Source organism: Trichoderma virens, assembly GCF_000170995.1.
Source record: "Trichoderma virens Gv29-8 chromosome Unknown TRIVIscaffold_5, whole genome shotgun sequence".
In the NCBI taxonomy this organism is placed as follows: Eukaryota; Fungi; Ascomycota; class Sordariomycetes; order Hypocreales; family Hypocreaceae; genus Trichoderma; species Trichoderma virens.
In genome coordinates, this window is record NW_014013744.1 from 2,712,702 (window position 1) to 2,725,708 (window position 13,007).

The 13,007-nt window shown below is 47.1% G+C and overlaps 5 protein-coding genes across 5 annotated transcripts; 2 read left to right on the plus strand and 3 right to left on the minus strand.

Annotated features, from left to right (window-relative positions):
* Positions 1-998: 998 nt before the first annotated feature.
* On the minus strand, positions 999-1,859 carry TRIVIDRAFT_46068 (uncharacterized protein; the record flags this gene model as incomplete). Its single annotated transcript, XM_014102763.1, has 1 exon — positions 999-1,859. One exon carries the CDS (start codon positions 1,857-1,859, stop codon positions 999-1,001), a length of 861 nt encoding a protein of 286 aa, XP_013958238.1.
* A 1,967-nt stretch (positions 1,860-3,826) lies between these two features.
* TRIVIDRAFT_148032 (uncharacterized protein) lies at positions 3,827-5,848 on the plus strand (the record flags this gene model as incomplete). The annotated part of the gene is made up of 2 exons (XM_014102764.1): positions 3,827-4,498; positions 4,766-5,848. The coding sequence occupies 2 exons, from the start codon at positions 3,827-3,829 to the stop codon at positions 5,846-5,848; spliced, it is 1,755 nt and encodes a 584-aa protein (XP_013958239.1).
* Positions 5,849-6,968: 1,120 nt separating this feature from the next.
* Positions 6,969-9,162, minus strand: TRIVIDRAFT_58105 (uncharacterized protein; the record flags this gene model as incomplete). The annotated part of the gene is made up of 2 exons (XM_014102765.1): positions 6,969-7,862; positions 9,130-9,162. 2 exons carry the CDS (start codon positions 9,160-9,162, stop codon positions 6,969-6,971), a joined length of 927 nt encoding a protein of 308 aa, XP_013958240.1.
* A 184-nt stretch (positions 9,163-9,346) lies between these two features.
* TRIVIDRAFT_67680 (uncharacterized protein) lies at positions 9,347-9,973 on the minus strand (the record flags this gene model as incomplete). Its single annotated transcript, XM_014102766.1, has 1 exon — positions 9,347-9,973. The coding sequence occupies one exon, from the start codon at positions 9,971-9,973 to the stop codon at positions 9,347-9,349; it is 627 nt and encodes a 208-aa protein (XP_013958241.1).
* Positions 9,974-11,857: 1,884 nt separating this feature from the next.
* TRIVIDRAFT_80895 (uncharacterized protein) lies at positions 11,858-12,545 on the plus strand (the record flags this gene model as incomplete). The annotated part of the gene is made up of 1 exon (XM_014102899.1): positions 11,858-12,545. The coding sequence occupies one exon, from the start codon at positions 11,906-11,908 to the stop codon at positions 12,296-12,298; it is 393 nt and encodes a 130-aa protein (XP_013958374.1).
* Positions 12,546-13,007: the final 462 nt, after the last annotated feature.

The window sequence follows — 13,007 nt, forward strand, 5'->3', positions numbered from 1 at the left end:
GTCAAACGGAAATACAAATACATACTAGCTATTCCGGATGATTGCCTGATTTACGGATCAAGAATTAGCCTGAAGACGATGGTTTGAATCCTATCGTTCATGTAATCCGAATCGATAGAATGATCCTGGCCAATAAGCCGAAGGATATAGATGTCACAAATAAGAGTGTATAATTAAAAATAACCTTCAAAAGAGCGTCACACCGCATATACACTTTGTTTAAAAATGGCATTGATTTGCCGTCATGGTGACAGCTATCTGAAGCAATAGCCTGTCAGCAGAGAAGCATCACACTTGGGTTGCATTTCATTTGGAAAGGTAACGTATCAATGCAGGCACAAGAGCTGAGAGGATGAGCTATATCGGATGATTGCGTGCCAAATATGGAATTTTATCAACATACATGTAGTGATACTACTCAATTTATGACGTATCTCATGTAATACAACCATTGCAAAGGTTTCTTAGTTGACATAGTATTCATGGGTGGTGATTTCTGCAATACATTTAAATCAGCCTTTCATATTTTTTATCGTACCATATCCTAATTGTCAATTTGGATACAAAGCATCTTCTGAGCACAACAAGTAGTCGAGGAATTTTTGTTTAGGGATTCATGCATTCTTGATTCCGGCAAACAATTGGATGACCTCATTTGAGAAGAGAGTGGGGGGCTGGTGGGGGTTCTGTTGCAACACCTCTTATTTCTCTTTCGAAACTCGAGTCTGCTTGCTGAACATAATTAAGAAGAGGATTCTTGCATACAATGGTACAAAAGTCTACCAAGATTCAAGTCCAAGGCAAGTGGTAGCAGCATGTTCTAGTAAGGATACAAAGAAGGCAATTGAAAATACGATTTAAAATTGATGATGCTATTCTAATTCTATTTTTGATAGAGCGTGTAGCTCCAGTTCCATTCATCTATAATATCACAACTCCCACTGTTTATCTGTGTTGATGTGTTACCCGCTAGACAGCTATGCAATTATACAATTAATTTATTTGAAGGGGTTAGTCTCGGCACCGGCGAGGGCAGTCTTGTACATGTTGTTGTCAAGAATCTCCTGCTTGCGGGCAAGGAGCTCATCGACGTCCCAGTTGACCCAGACGAAGCGTCCGTCCAAGAAGCTGGCCTCTTCGGAGCCTAACCAGGCGGTGAAGTCACCGGTTAGGGAAGCCTCGGTAACGGTCAGAGACTCAATGACACCGGCACGGTGGCCCATGTCGGTGGCAACCGCACCTGGGTGGACAGAGATGAAGCGAGCGACATCCTTAGGGACATCAAAGGCGACCAGCTCCATCAGACGCGCAAGAGCCGCCTTGCTAGATCCATAGGCGGTGAGGGCCGGGATGTCGAATTCGTAGGCGGCGATGGTGTTGAGAGTAATGACAACCGCAGTGCCGCTGGCGCCCTTGGCAGCACGGTGTTTGAGGAAGTTTTGAGTGACGTTGACGGTGCCGAAGACGTTGATGGTGTAGCCAGACCACCACTCGTCAAGGTCGGCTTCCTGGAACTTGGTAGGGGTTGGCATGTAGCCGGCGTTGTTGATAAGAATATCCACAGCGACGTCGAGGCTGGCAAAGAGCTTCTTGACATCGTCCTGGGAGGAGATGTCGGCAGCAACAGGGATAAACTTGGTCTCGGGGAATTGCTCAGCGAGCTTAGCAGCGCTGGCCTGGATGCGGGACTCGTTACGGCCAACAATGACGACGTTGGCAGCCTTGCGGGCAGCAAAAGACTCAGACATATTGATACCCATGCCGTGGCCACCGCCGGTGACGAGGATGGTCTTGCCGCTGTAGTCGGCGCGCTCGAGAGCGGCAGTCAGGCCGGCGTAACGGACAACGTGCTCCTTCATGTTGAGAGTTGGTTGAAAATTTGTGTGAAGAAAAGGGAGGGTAAGATGTTGTTGAGATGATGCGTTGTTGTGTGTGATGGTGAGACCGATGCCATCAACAACGGTTGTCTCTGGTCTTTATATCTCCTTCAACTCGACTCTAATCTCAATAACATCTTCAAGTTTCTATCCCCTTAGTCCATTACAAAGCCTCGCAACACGAGGCTATGGACACGAACCGCTTGGTAATGCCATCAATACCCGTATAGATCGTAAAAGCAGGTTGTTGTTAATCGCCGTTATAGCAGCGATTGAGGGCAAGTTCTGACTAGTCAATTAGTCAAACTCTAGAAAGGAGGGAAAGTTTTGGCGATGCTTGGCGAGAATGGCTTCAAGCCCAGCGAGTCGAAGAAGACACGTCACTACGACAGAAGCTGGCAAATGGTGATTTGTAAAACCGTCGTAGATATTTCCGTAGAAAATAGGAGAAGCTCAATCACAAATATCGACGACCAGCTGGTCGGTTGATATAGAGAACTGGGTTGATGCAGGCAACTGAAGCTCATCATTGGGTACAAATCACGGCCTATCCCTGCAACTTTTTGCGTCTTGCCCCTCCAGGACCGCTAACCGCTGGAAGCCCCCGTAAAAACGAGTCAAACGGGTAATTGGTGTCAGGTAGCTGCATTCGCCAGCACAATAGGACCCCTAAGACAACATACCTAGGAGGCAGCCCTATAGGTGGCTTGTGGAGAGGCTTTTAGGGACTGTTACAGGCTGCTACAGGCGGCTTCGGCGATCGGGCCTCGGCAGCCTTCAATGTTCTTTCAACTCCCATCAGCCCAGGTTTTCGACCCCACGAGATTGTAACTTGTCCGCAAGCTCCACCATCGTTCTAGTGTCCACTGGCTCATCTAAGAGTAGAATTAGAAGAGTGGAGAAATTTAGGAAAAAAAAGCTATCAATAATGATCCCGCCACTCAACTCAGCTCCTCACCATGAATCGTCTTCCCACTGCCGGCAAACCAGGGGATTCACCTCATCAGTAGATCCCTATCTGCGCCTGAACTAATCTGGGAAATCCTACATATATGTTTGAATAGTCTGTGAAACTCAAATATCACTGTTCCTACCCGCTTTTCTTAGAACTCCCCTTATCTTTAGGACAACAACGAAGCCTGGTGAAAGCCCCAGTAGGCAGACAACCACGAAACAGGAAGCTGGTCCCTGCTGCTAGAACATACCTACTCGTGCGTCTTACTAGTCAGATCGCGGCAATACTCGTATGCTGCACCGGCGGGATTGATCCTCGGAGGTGGAGTGTTGAACGATACGACGGGTCAAACTTCATACATGTACATTCATTCCACTTAGATTTGGAGGTAGCCATAATTCTGGTCAGTCTGCATTGTCATCATGTAGAGCAGTTTGTGCCCATTTTTCCTTTCTGGGGGCCTAATAAAAAAAAGATGCAACCTCATCTCACGTTCCAAGCGGACGGACTTGTATTGTATTCTCGCCATTGCTAGTGCACCTTTCCCTTTCTTCACGTATTCTGTAAGACCTTCATCCATCAGTGCTGGAATTGCATGCTGCCAGTGGAGCCCGCATGCCTGGGCTCATGCGTTATCAAAGGATTCCACTGGATAACAATACCACCAATTTTGAATAGAGTTTCATTGATCATAATAAAGAACTTAAACACATGCACAGTAGCATACGACACATACATCAATGTATGATGGCTTCAAATTCCACAAGACCCTTGGACTAGACCCTTGATGCTTATGACGTAGCCCAGTATCCACTCACGACATTGAGAGCTGCGTCAAGTGCGGAAAAGCGGAAAAGGGCATCACGTGATGACATGAGGTTCCCTCTCCTGCTCCAGGGCAGCTACCCGTGATCAAGCAATTTCAATGACATTGAGAATGTTCGAGTCTGTCTTTATTCAATTGAAGACCAGTGAATATTCAATTCACTAAGACATGGGCAGAGAGCCAACCAGTGCCAGCTGCCATACATGTCGCCGCCGCCGGATTAGATGCGACAAGGGGAAGCCATCGTGTGCCCAGTGTCAAAAGTCCAAGTATGAATGTCTCGGATACGAGCGAATCCTGCGAATCCAAAGCCATGGAGTTGGGCTGAGCAAAGAGCCTGGCCGCCTGAGCTTGGTCAAAATCGGTCAATCGGATTCCTTTCCTACCAAGGTGCCGATTGGCAATGATGATTCCCCAGATTGCAGACAGAAGAGGCATCGGCGGCAGAAGACTGGCGATGCTTCACCAACAGCAGCAATCCACTTACCGCAGCCTCTAATCAGTCAATCCATACGACTAAGTCTGGACCCATTCATCGACAACATCACCTTCTCCTACTTTTTCGATGCCTACAGCTGGATCAATGTTCACAGCATCCTCCTTCAAGACACGCCGATGCGCCAGCATCTCACCGAGCAGAGAGACGAGCTAGGCTATGACAGCCTTCGTGCGCTGGCATATGGGATCTTTGGTCGAGATCATCAGGTCGAGGTCCTGCAGCAAAAAGGCGAGCGGATCTACGGCACAATCCTCCAGAAGCTGCAATCGAGGCTCATCACAGCGTCCAAGCCGGAGTTGGCAGCTCTCATCAAGCCCATATCCATCATGGGATCGTATGCGGTGGGTTAAGACGTCTCCACATATGGAACCTCCATCACATTGCTGGTGAATAAATGAGATTTGTGAAGGCTAACCAATGCATCCTCACAGATTGCCGTGGATTCCGACCTCCGCTTCATTCACCATCAAGGGTTGGCTCGTATTCTAGAACATTGCGGGCCGGAATACTTCCAGGATCCTTCGATTCTGCCTGTATTCGAGTCTTGCAGATTCACAATGGTGAGCTGCCAGATACATTTACTCAGCAAACATACTGATCCATGTTAGCTTGCCAATGCGCTTGTTCAACGCCATGGCACATTTCTCGAACAAGACCAGTGGAAGACAGTCCCGTGGTCGTCGTCTCTGGAAACGAAGACAAACACAAACAAGCTTCTTGACATAATCTCCGGCCTTCCCGGTATCATTCAAAAAACTGACAAGGTTCTCAATGAACGCTCTCAATGGGTTGCAGGCGATTCCGGCATCGTTCGTGAGGAAACTCCAACCACGGTTTCCGATCTTCAAGACCAGCTAGAGTCCCTGTTCTTGGACCTAATTGCGTGGCGCTATCACTGGTCTTTGGACAACTTTCCCACTGCACAAAATATCCTCGATTGGGCATTGTTTCGAGTCAGCGATGAATCATATCGACCCGGCATCTACCATGTTCAAGGCCCCGACGTGTACGGATTGAACCTCGGTGCGACCGTCGATCTAGACATTCCTTTTGGATTGACAAACGATGCTCAAAAGGATCTTCATGCAAATACCAATACCTTTGCTCTAATGCAAGAGGCTTCGCTATACCTAACAGCTCTGATTAGCATAGAGCGGCTGCGCAAAAACCTCGCCGGAGCCGCTCGTGCCGCGGATGCGATTGACTTCTATAATGCGCCTTTCTTCTCAACATGTCGATGCTACTTTGACAATCCTGGACCATCACGACTTTGCCAGATATTCCCAGAACCGAGTGACTCTATGAGCACTACTGCGTCATGGAACATTAACTCCGCTAGAATAGCCGAATCTCCCATCAGATCATTAAGTAGCGATAACAGCGGGACATTTGCCCTGCCAACAGGTGATTCATCCGATGGGGATGCTCCCTTGGGCATCACTGGAACGACACTTCTCCCCGGAGATGGTCGCTTCTCTGCACAACTGCGAATATTGAATTGGCTGACCAAACATCTGCCGGAGAGTCGAGCTCATGTTTTGGGCACACTCGCGGCAATGGGGCTGAGCCACTGTGTTCACGACGTTCGCCCATCAGAGGGGAATGAGTACATTGCTGAGACCGTCCGCGAGACAATGATGAAGTCGAGATTTGGAGATGCAGCAGAAGTCTTGCTAAAGAAATATCGGTGATCCAGTCAAACTCAATGCTCCTGTAGCGGTCATGAATGCGACTTTCAGTAGATGGCGTTGCCCACTATTTACTTTGCCGATTCAGTGTGAGGCGTTTCTACAAGACCAACCAATAACGCCCCATGCTCGTACCGTAGTCTTTTCCTTTTCATCCCTGTGGCCTAGGTATAATATGCTTTCCAGGTTCTGTAATATCTCATTTGGGTATAAACAACTATCTATGGTCTCAAGACTCGGTTTTTAAATTGACACCCAACTGTTGGTGCGCATCGTAACTCATCCTGATGGTGGTAAAGATTGAGAGGGTGATCCTCTGATAGGTAGCCTCGACGTTTCCACAAAAGAATGTTCATACAATACCGATGGACTCATGCGGGCTGGCCCGTACAACTGGGGCTCTGACGGGTTGTGGTGGCCCAGCAAACATGCATCTACGCAACCCATTCATTATAGTAGGCCTCCCAGGTGACACAACCATGTCAGATATTGTAGGCCTCCAAGGAGACGTATACAGTCAGTTTATTGGAACGAATAGCTACTTACTCCAAGCCATTCGTAGTTCAGCTGACGCATGTTGCCCATCGAAATCTCGGCAATGTGCATATACGAGGGCCATCCATGTCCCGTGAAGGAAGCGCCTCGCCAAATTTGATGAAAAATGACGAAACCATCATTCCTGCTCGACTTGATTATCTGGAGGAGTCGCGGGTAACAGCAATCAACGCGTAAAAGCTCTACAGTGGCGGTGTAAATGACACGGAGTAAAAGTTCCGGGTTGAGATCGGGTTGCGGACGTGTAGAGAAGTGAGCGCAAACAAAAGTGACTTGAACGGAAAAAGGAGGCGACATGGTAAGAGTATTCAGATTTCAAGGCGGGCGCCTTCTACCGATGCTCCGATTGCTCGACGACTGTAATGGAAATAATATGACAAAATATGATTAAATGACTATGTAGAGTCGAACCTGATAGTCTAAGAGACCTGTAAGATGAGAGAACGCTGTAGCATCATATCCAACATTCAGTGACGGCCAAAATCCATCCCACAGAGGTATATAACCCTTATGGGCCATAAAATCTCGAATCTATTCCCAAGATCTATCAGCAGGTATGCCGGTTCAACTACCACTCTAGATCTTTACTATCCGAGGAACAAGACGACTTGTTCCAATCGTAGATGCCTCCTCGTTCCACAAATGCCTCTTCATCCCAGAAAACTGCTTGCAAAGCTTGCTGCACGCCAACTTCCAAGATGGACTTTGATGGTTGTTGGCCATTTCTATCCAAGAAACGCATGTATTCATCGAGTATGAGGTAGGATTTGGCCATCAGCCGGTTGGGTTCTGGGACAAGACACGTTTGGCTACTATGTCTCTCGCAAAAGCGATCAAACTCGTCGTCAGAAATGGTTAGGCTATGAGCGTTGCGAAGGGTCTTATCGGAATCATTTTCTCCAGTTACAATGAGCACTTGGAAGCATTTCCAGCGAAATGGCTGGAGTGCATTGAGGTGATCGTTCATGTCCTCCAAGTGGTTAAATTTGTTCACCACCGTGTTGAGCTTGAACTTGATATCGTATTTCTGGCACCAAGAACCAATCTCATACAACTTTTGAACATTGTCGCCGGATCCTCGCCCAATCTTTATGTTTGTGGCCTCGTTGAATGAATCGCAGCTGACCGCCAAAATGTCGATATTACGGCCATGCTTCTGAAGGAACTGCTCCTTGACAAGGCTCCCATTGGTAACAATGGAGACAGATTCAAGTTGAAGAGTTTCTTTGCAGAAATCTATCATCTCCCCAAGAAATTTTGGGTAGAGGAATGGCTCTCCGCCAGCAAAGTTAATTTTCTTCATGCCGGCTTGCTTGAGGAGAGTCAAACCTCTCTTGGCATTTTCTGGCTTTTCGACATGGGATGTGGTTGCCGTGTGAAAACAAAAGAGGCATTCCTTGTTACACTTTCGTGAAAAATGATAGTTGACAGATACTGGAACTTGCCCAGTGCGAACGCGACCCTTGGTAATAAGGAGTACGATAGTAACTATGATGATCAAAATGTAGGTGGAGAGATCCATGGTCAAAATTTAGGATTCGGTAAAGTGAAAGTCGAGGCTTCTTAAAGTTAACATAAAACGAATAGAAGATTAAATAAGAAAGAGAATTCGGCAAAACAAACGGGATTTTTTTTCCGCATTTAAAGAGAGCAATAGCCACCCGTGCACTAATGTAGCACAATCACATCTCCGCTCCTACACAACAAAACACCGACTCCAGACAGCGGTGTTTTTCCATTACGATCCAACTTGCGAGACTATTATGGAGCCAGTTGAAGGGAAAGTAGTATTTGTGCTTGGTAAGTAAAGTTGATATGCCTCTCGCTTCACGTTCTAACACACCTCGACCAGGAGCTCCTGGAGCAGGAAAAGGAACGCTGAGCAAAAAGCTCGCCCATAAATATGGGTTCAAGCATATATCCATAGGAGATCTCTTACGACAAGTCGCGGCTTCCCCAGACGCGGATGAGAGGGTCGTCGAGTGTGTTCGGCGCGGAGAGCTTTTGACCACGGAGCTTCTCTTCCCAATTTTGAGGCCGCACATTGATGGAGGCGGAGTTACTATTTTGGATGGCTTTCCTCGATGCCTTGGCCAAGCAAGGGATTTCGAAAACCAAGTACGTATTGCAGGCCCCCATCCATTATATGGCTACGTTACTAACACCATCTCAGTTCCAGCATCCTGCGGTTGTTCTCTTCTTCGATTGTCCTAGAAAACAGGCCGAGATCCGAGTGCTTAATCGAAAACAAGGTCGCGAAGGAGATAATGCAGAGACTTTCGGAAAGAGATACGACGAATTCCAAGAGTTGAACCCCTCTCTGCTTGCTCACTACGGGGAGGCTGGAAAGCTCATCACGGTATGTGACCCTCTACGATGACTATGCTTTTCATTATTTCGCGGCTAACTTGTGGTAGATTGATACGAGCGGTTACACCCGCAGTTCCTATTCAAGATTGTTGAATACTTTGCGGTTCAACCAGAAATGGGCATCCTTGACTGAGGAGTAACGTGTCACGAAGGGCACGATGCGGCAATATGATGCTTAGTCCGGTTACAGCCACTGCAAGGAGAGGGTTTTGTAGCATGTACGTCAACAGAGTCAGAGGTTTTGCGTGAATTGTTTGCAATGGGCAGGCGAATTTCCATCGTAGTCGGAAGTAAGATCAAGTCATATCTTCCGTGGTATACACTGCCTAGCCGATTGGCCTTGTTGGCATGGGATTTACCCCAAAGGCTGCAGCTTCTTGATTATCTTTCATGGGATAAAATACCAGGAAGCTACTAAAATTTTGAGTGACAAGCAGCTGAGGATCCTGACTTGCGATCGTCTTGGCAGTAGATACGGTGTAGACTCTACCAAGAATGACCTGTGGATGTTTATCCGACGTGGATGAGGAAAACACGTCTGCCCTTCTCCCTCTATATCTCCACAGCATCCATCTCTCATGTAGTTTTTCTTCTTTCCCGCTCAAAGTATGCCGTCAATTTGCCCGTTGGCTGGCCCGGAGAAAATGCCCAGGCATAAGTCTCCATAAACGAAGCCACCCTTTCATCCATAAGCTGCACTTCGTTTTGTTTCTGATGCTCAGTCGGCTCGCCAGCCAAGACCTTTTGCAACTCGACTTCGCCAACTTGGTGACCAAAATCCATCGTATCAAGCACAATATGGAACTCGTCATCGGCTATCCACGTTTCGCGAGTGGTGGAAAAGATGGCAATGGGATCAAGGCCAAAGTTTCGCGCCTCTCGATCATCGATGCCGGTGATGCGCTTGATGCACGCCGAGATGTCGTCAACATGTGTGAGCTCTTCGAATCTTGAATTTGTGAAAGATCCACCCTTTTTGACCTTCGCTTCCCACCGGTCATCTCTCTTCCGGATCCAGACTCCAGCTGACGAGAGGAGATTCGATTTGTCGTAGTAAGAGTCTCGTATTATTCGGATCGGAAGCTTTTGCAAGCTCTTAAAATGAGGAAGACCTCCATATTGAGTCAGTTTGGGAACTGCAAACGAGCGGAACTTTCTCTCCACTTCCAAAATGCGAGACGTCGGGAGGCGTCGGAATGCCATGGATGAACTGCGATCGGTTGCTCAGGCTAGCTTTGAGAGGAAAACTACGCATAGTTAGTCTGTAATCTATACATGATATGCATCCGGCAAATGTCCATGCATGCTTGTCGCCGTAGTTGAACACACTCAATATCCAGTGAATACCTTGCTTCTGTCAGGGCTCTTGGTTAGGAAACGGAGCGACAGCTGCCAGACAAACAAAGGGCTCAGGTTTCACAATGTCAACACAACAAACGGACGACTGTGGCCCGTGCACAGCCAGAAAATGATGGATATTGAGTTTTACACACAATGTTCAACTGCTGAGTGCTTTCGGCTTGAAGTCTGCAGACTTCGTGTTGGAAACCACGCTTTGAGTAAAGCCGGTGCATGCATGCTGCTTCTCTCCGCTTTCTGACTATTGAAGTGAGTTGAGAATCTGCGTAAAATTGGCGAACTGCGGTGGTTCATTGTTAACTAAAACCTACCTTCATATATTTGGTAGATGCCTTCGTCTCAGTTCTTGTGGGATGCCTTTCCTCTATTTCTGCCTCCAACTCTACGATCTATATTCAAAACGCCCCCGCTGCAGGAGCGATTAAAATGAACACACTCGAAAACGATCACCAAGGGTAAATACTAAGAACCTTGGCAAAAGATTAAGTTGTTCTCCTATCTGTATTGACGAGGGCGCAAATGTGATAACAACCAGAGATGACTCAGTTCCATTGATTCATCTCTATATTTTTAATACCATCCTGCATCCCCTATTCTCCTTTATTGAGTCGCTTGGTTATACTTGCAGTCATTTTTTCCCTTTAGGTGCACTGTTCGTGGAACTTTTGGTAGCTGGAATATCCCGATGTCACTGGTGGTAGTCTATGAGGTATTACTGTCCATTTTCCCCATTACAATTACCTTATAGCGTATTTTGAGTCAGTTTAATGTCTTTACAACATGATGAGATAAATAAAAAACGCCAGATATCCTGAATTTTGGGTTTGAGTGAGGAGGAGTAGACCAGTGTAAGGATTTGGTGCGATCCATCTTCATGCAGGATCATGCCACCTTCGTGAGTTAGCCATGCATGTGACATCCATTTACTTCATCTATAGATGGAAATATACCTATAGTAATTAATGAAAGAGGTATGTGAAGACAACGCAGGGTAGTCTGTATTAAAGGAAGGAACTATAACGGCGAGATCTTGATAAGGTAAAAACAGTATTCATGTCTACATGAATACACACACAGTAACCAACAGGCTACAACAGTGAGCGGAAGCCCCATTGTCCCATTGCTCTTTTTGCCCCAAGTATCAAATTACCGTCGTGTTTCCTGCCAAGACTGGGGCTGAGATCCCGCATCTTGGCGATCCTCCGAATGGCGATCCTGTAGGATTGACCTGATGTGTTACGTCCCGGTAGCTGCCTTTCCTAGATAAATGGAGCGACGGGCATCACTACAGTCAGCTGAAAGGCGATCATTCCCGTTTCAACATCACTATGAATAAGCTTAATGATGTGAAATCTGACTCTGCATCTAAACTATTCGGCACGATCAGGCCGTCCTCTTAGAATGTTTGACGAATGTGACAGCTCCATTAGCTCACTGCTGACATCTTGACATCATATGGTTTCGTCATGAAACATGGCGCACATTAAACGCCAACCACGATGAAGCTTGTTGGAACAAGCGAAGACGATCGTTACATCGCCTCATTCAACAGGCCATTTACCCACTGATTCCTTCAGGAACGTGACGATCACGGAAAAGCCGAGGCCAACTTGAGTAACATGGGACGCAAGGGATGAGATTCTACTTGATCTGCGAGGGCGATTTGAGGACATAAAAGACGGAAAAATCCCCTGCTCTCAGGGAAACTATATTCAATCATCAATCCCAAGAGTCAATCCCTTTAGAAGCATCACCATATCAAAAGCTTCGCGCACGATGCATCTCACCAACTCAATCGCTCAAATTATTCTGTGCCTCTCAGTGACGGTCCTTCCTGTGGCTCAAGGCGCCATCGCCATTGGTAACCAGATCAGAGAGGGCGGTACTCACTTCAACGTCGCCTGGATCGAGGGAATAGACCCTTGCATTGCCGATGTTGCCATAGCCCCCGAAAGTGGGAAGGTTTGCAATCGCAACTTTCGACTTGATGGCACCGATTACTATCTCGTCGGCTGCACCGCTCCTAACACGGGTTATGCCCAGAAACCACAGAGGCTTCGCCGTGTTAAGGACAATTCGCTTTATGGGAATTGTGCCGCGGTTGCGAAGAAAGAGATTGACTGCAAGGGGAAAACACACAATGTTGTGAAGCGCTATCTCTGCGGTTAGGCTGCTCAACTCGTGACAAACAAGAGAACCCAAGAGCTCGTTAAGAAGGTTTCCTCTGACAATATGATGGAATGTTTGGGAATGCAAATGTTCTGGGTGATAGGCGGGTGACGTTGATCAGGGCTGTGTTATTGGGATGAAGAGAATGTTAGGCTTGTGGTGAAGTCGTGTATGGTGTATATGATGTAGACATGTATGGAAGGATCCAAGTTCTGCCTCTTCTGATAATACAGCCATTCAAGGCCCAAATCGGCTTCCCATTGTGTTTTTGTGTGTGTAACATATTTGCAATCCGCCAGCTAGGGCCAATGTTGTCTAGGGGCACCCTACCTTGAGGATTTCCTAACCTCGGTTAGATATCCAGTAGTCATGAAGTATTTCTTGGCTCAGTCTAGAACCTCAATGTTTGACTCCGTGCTTCCCGGCTCTGGCAATCTTGACATACGAAACTCAGAGCGCCATCACCTAATTTCCTCGTCTACCAATGTACAGTTTCTGTGACTCTGTTTTACATCCGTCTTTTTTCCCCAGTTGTCAATAGTTGTCATCTTAATACAATCGCGGCCATATCATATACATACATCTTCAACTTCCAACATAGGGAGAAAGCATAAGCGATGGCTTCGACATATCCGATCGCATACACGATGCCCACGGAGAAATATACTGGACCGCGCCCTATTACATGCTGGCATTGGACAGAGAATGG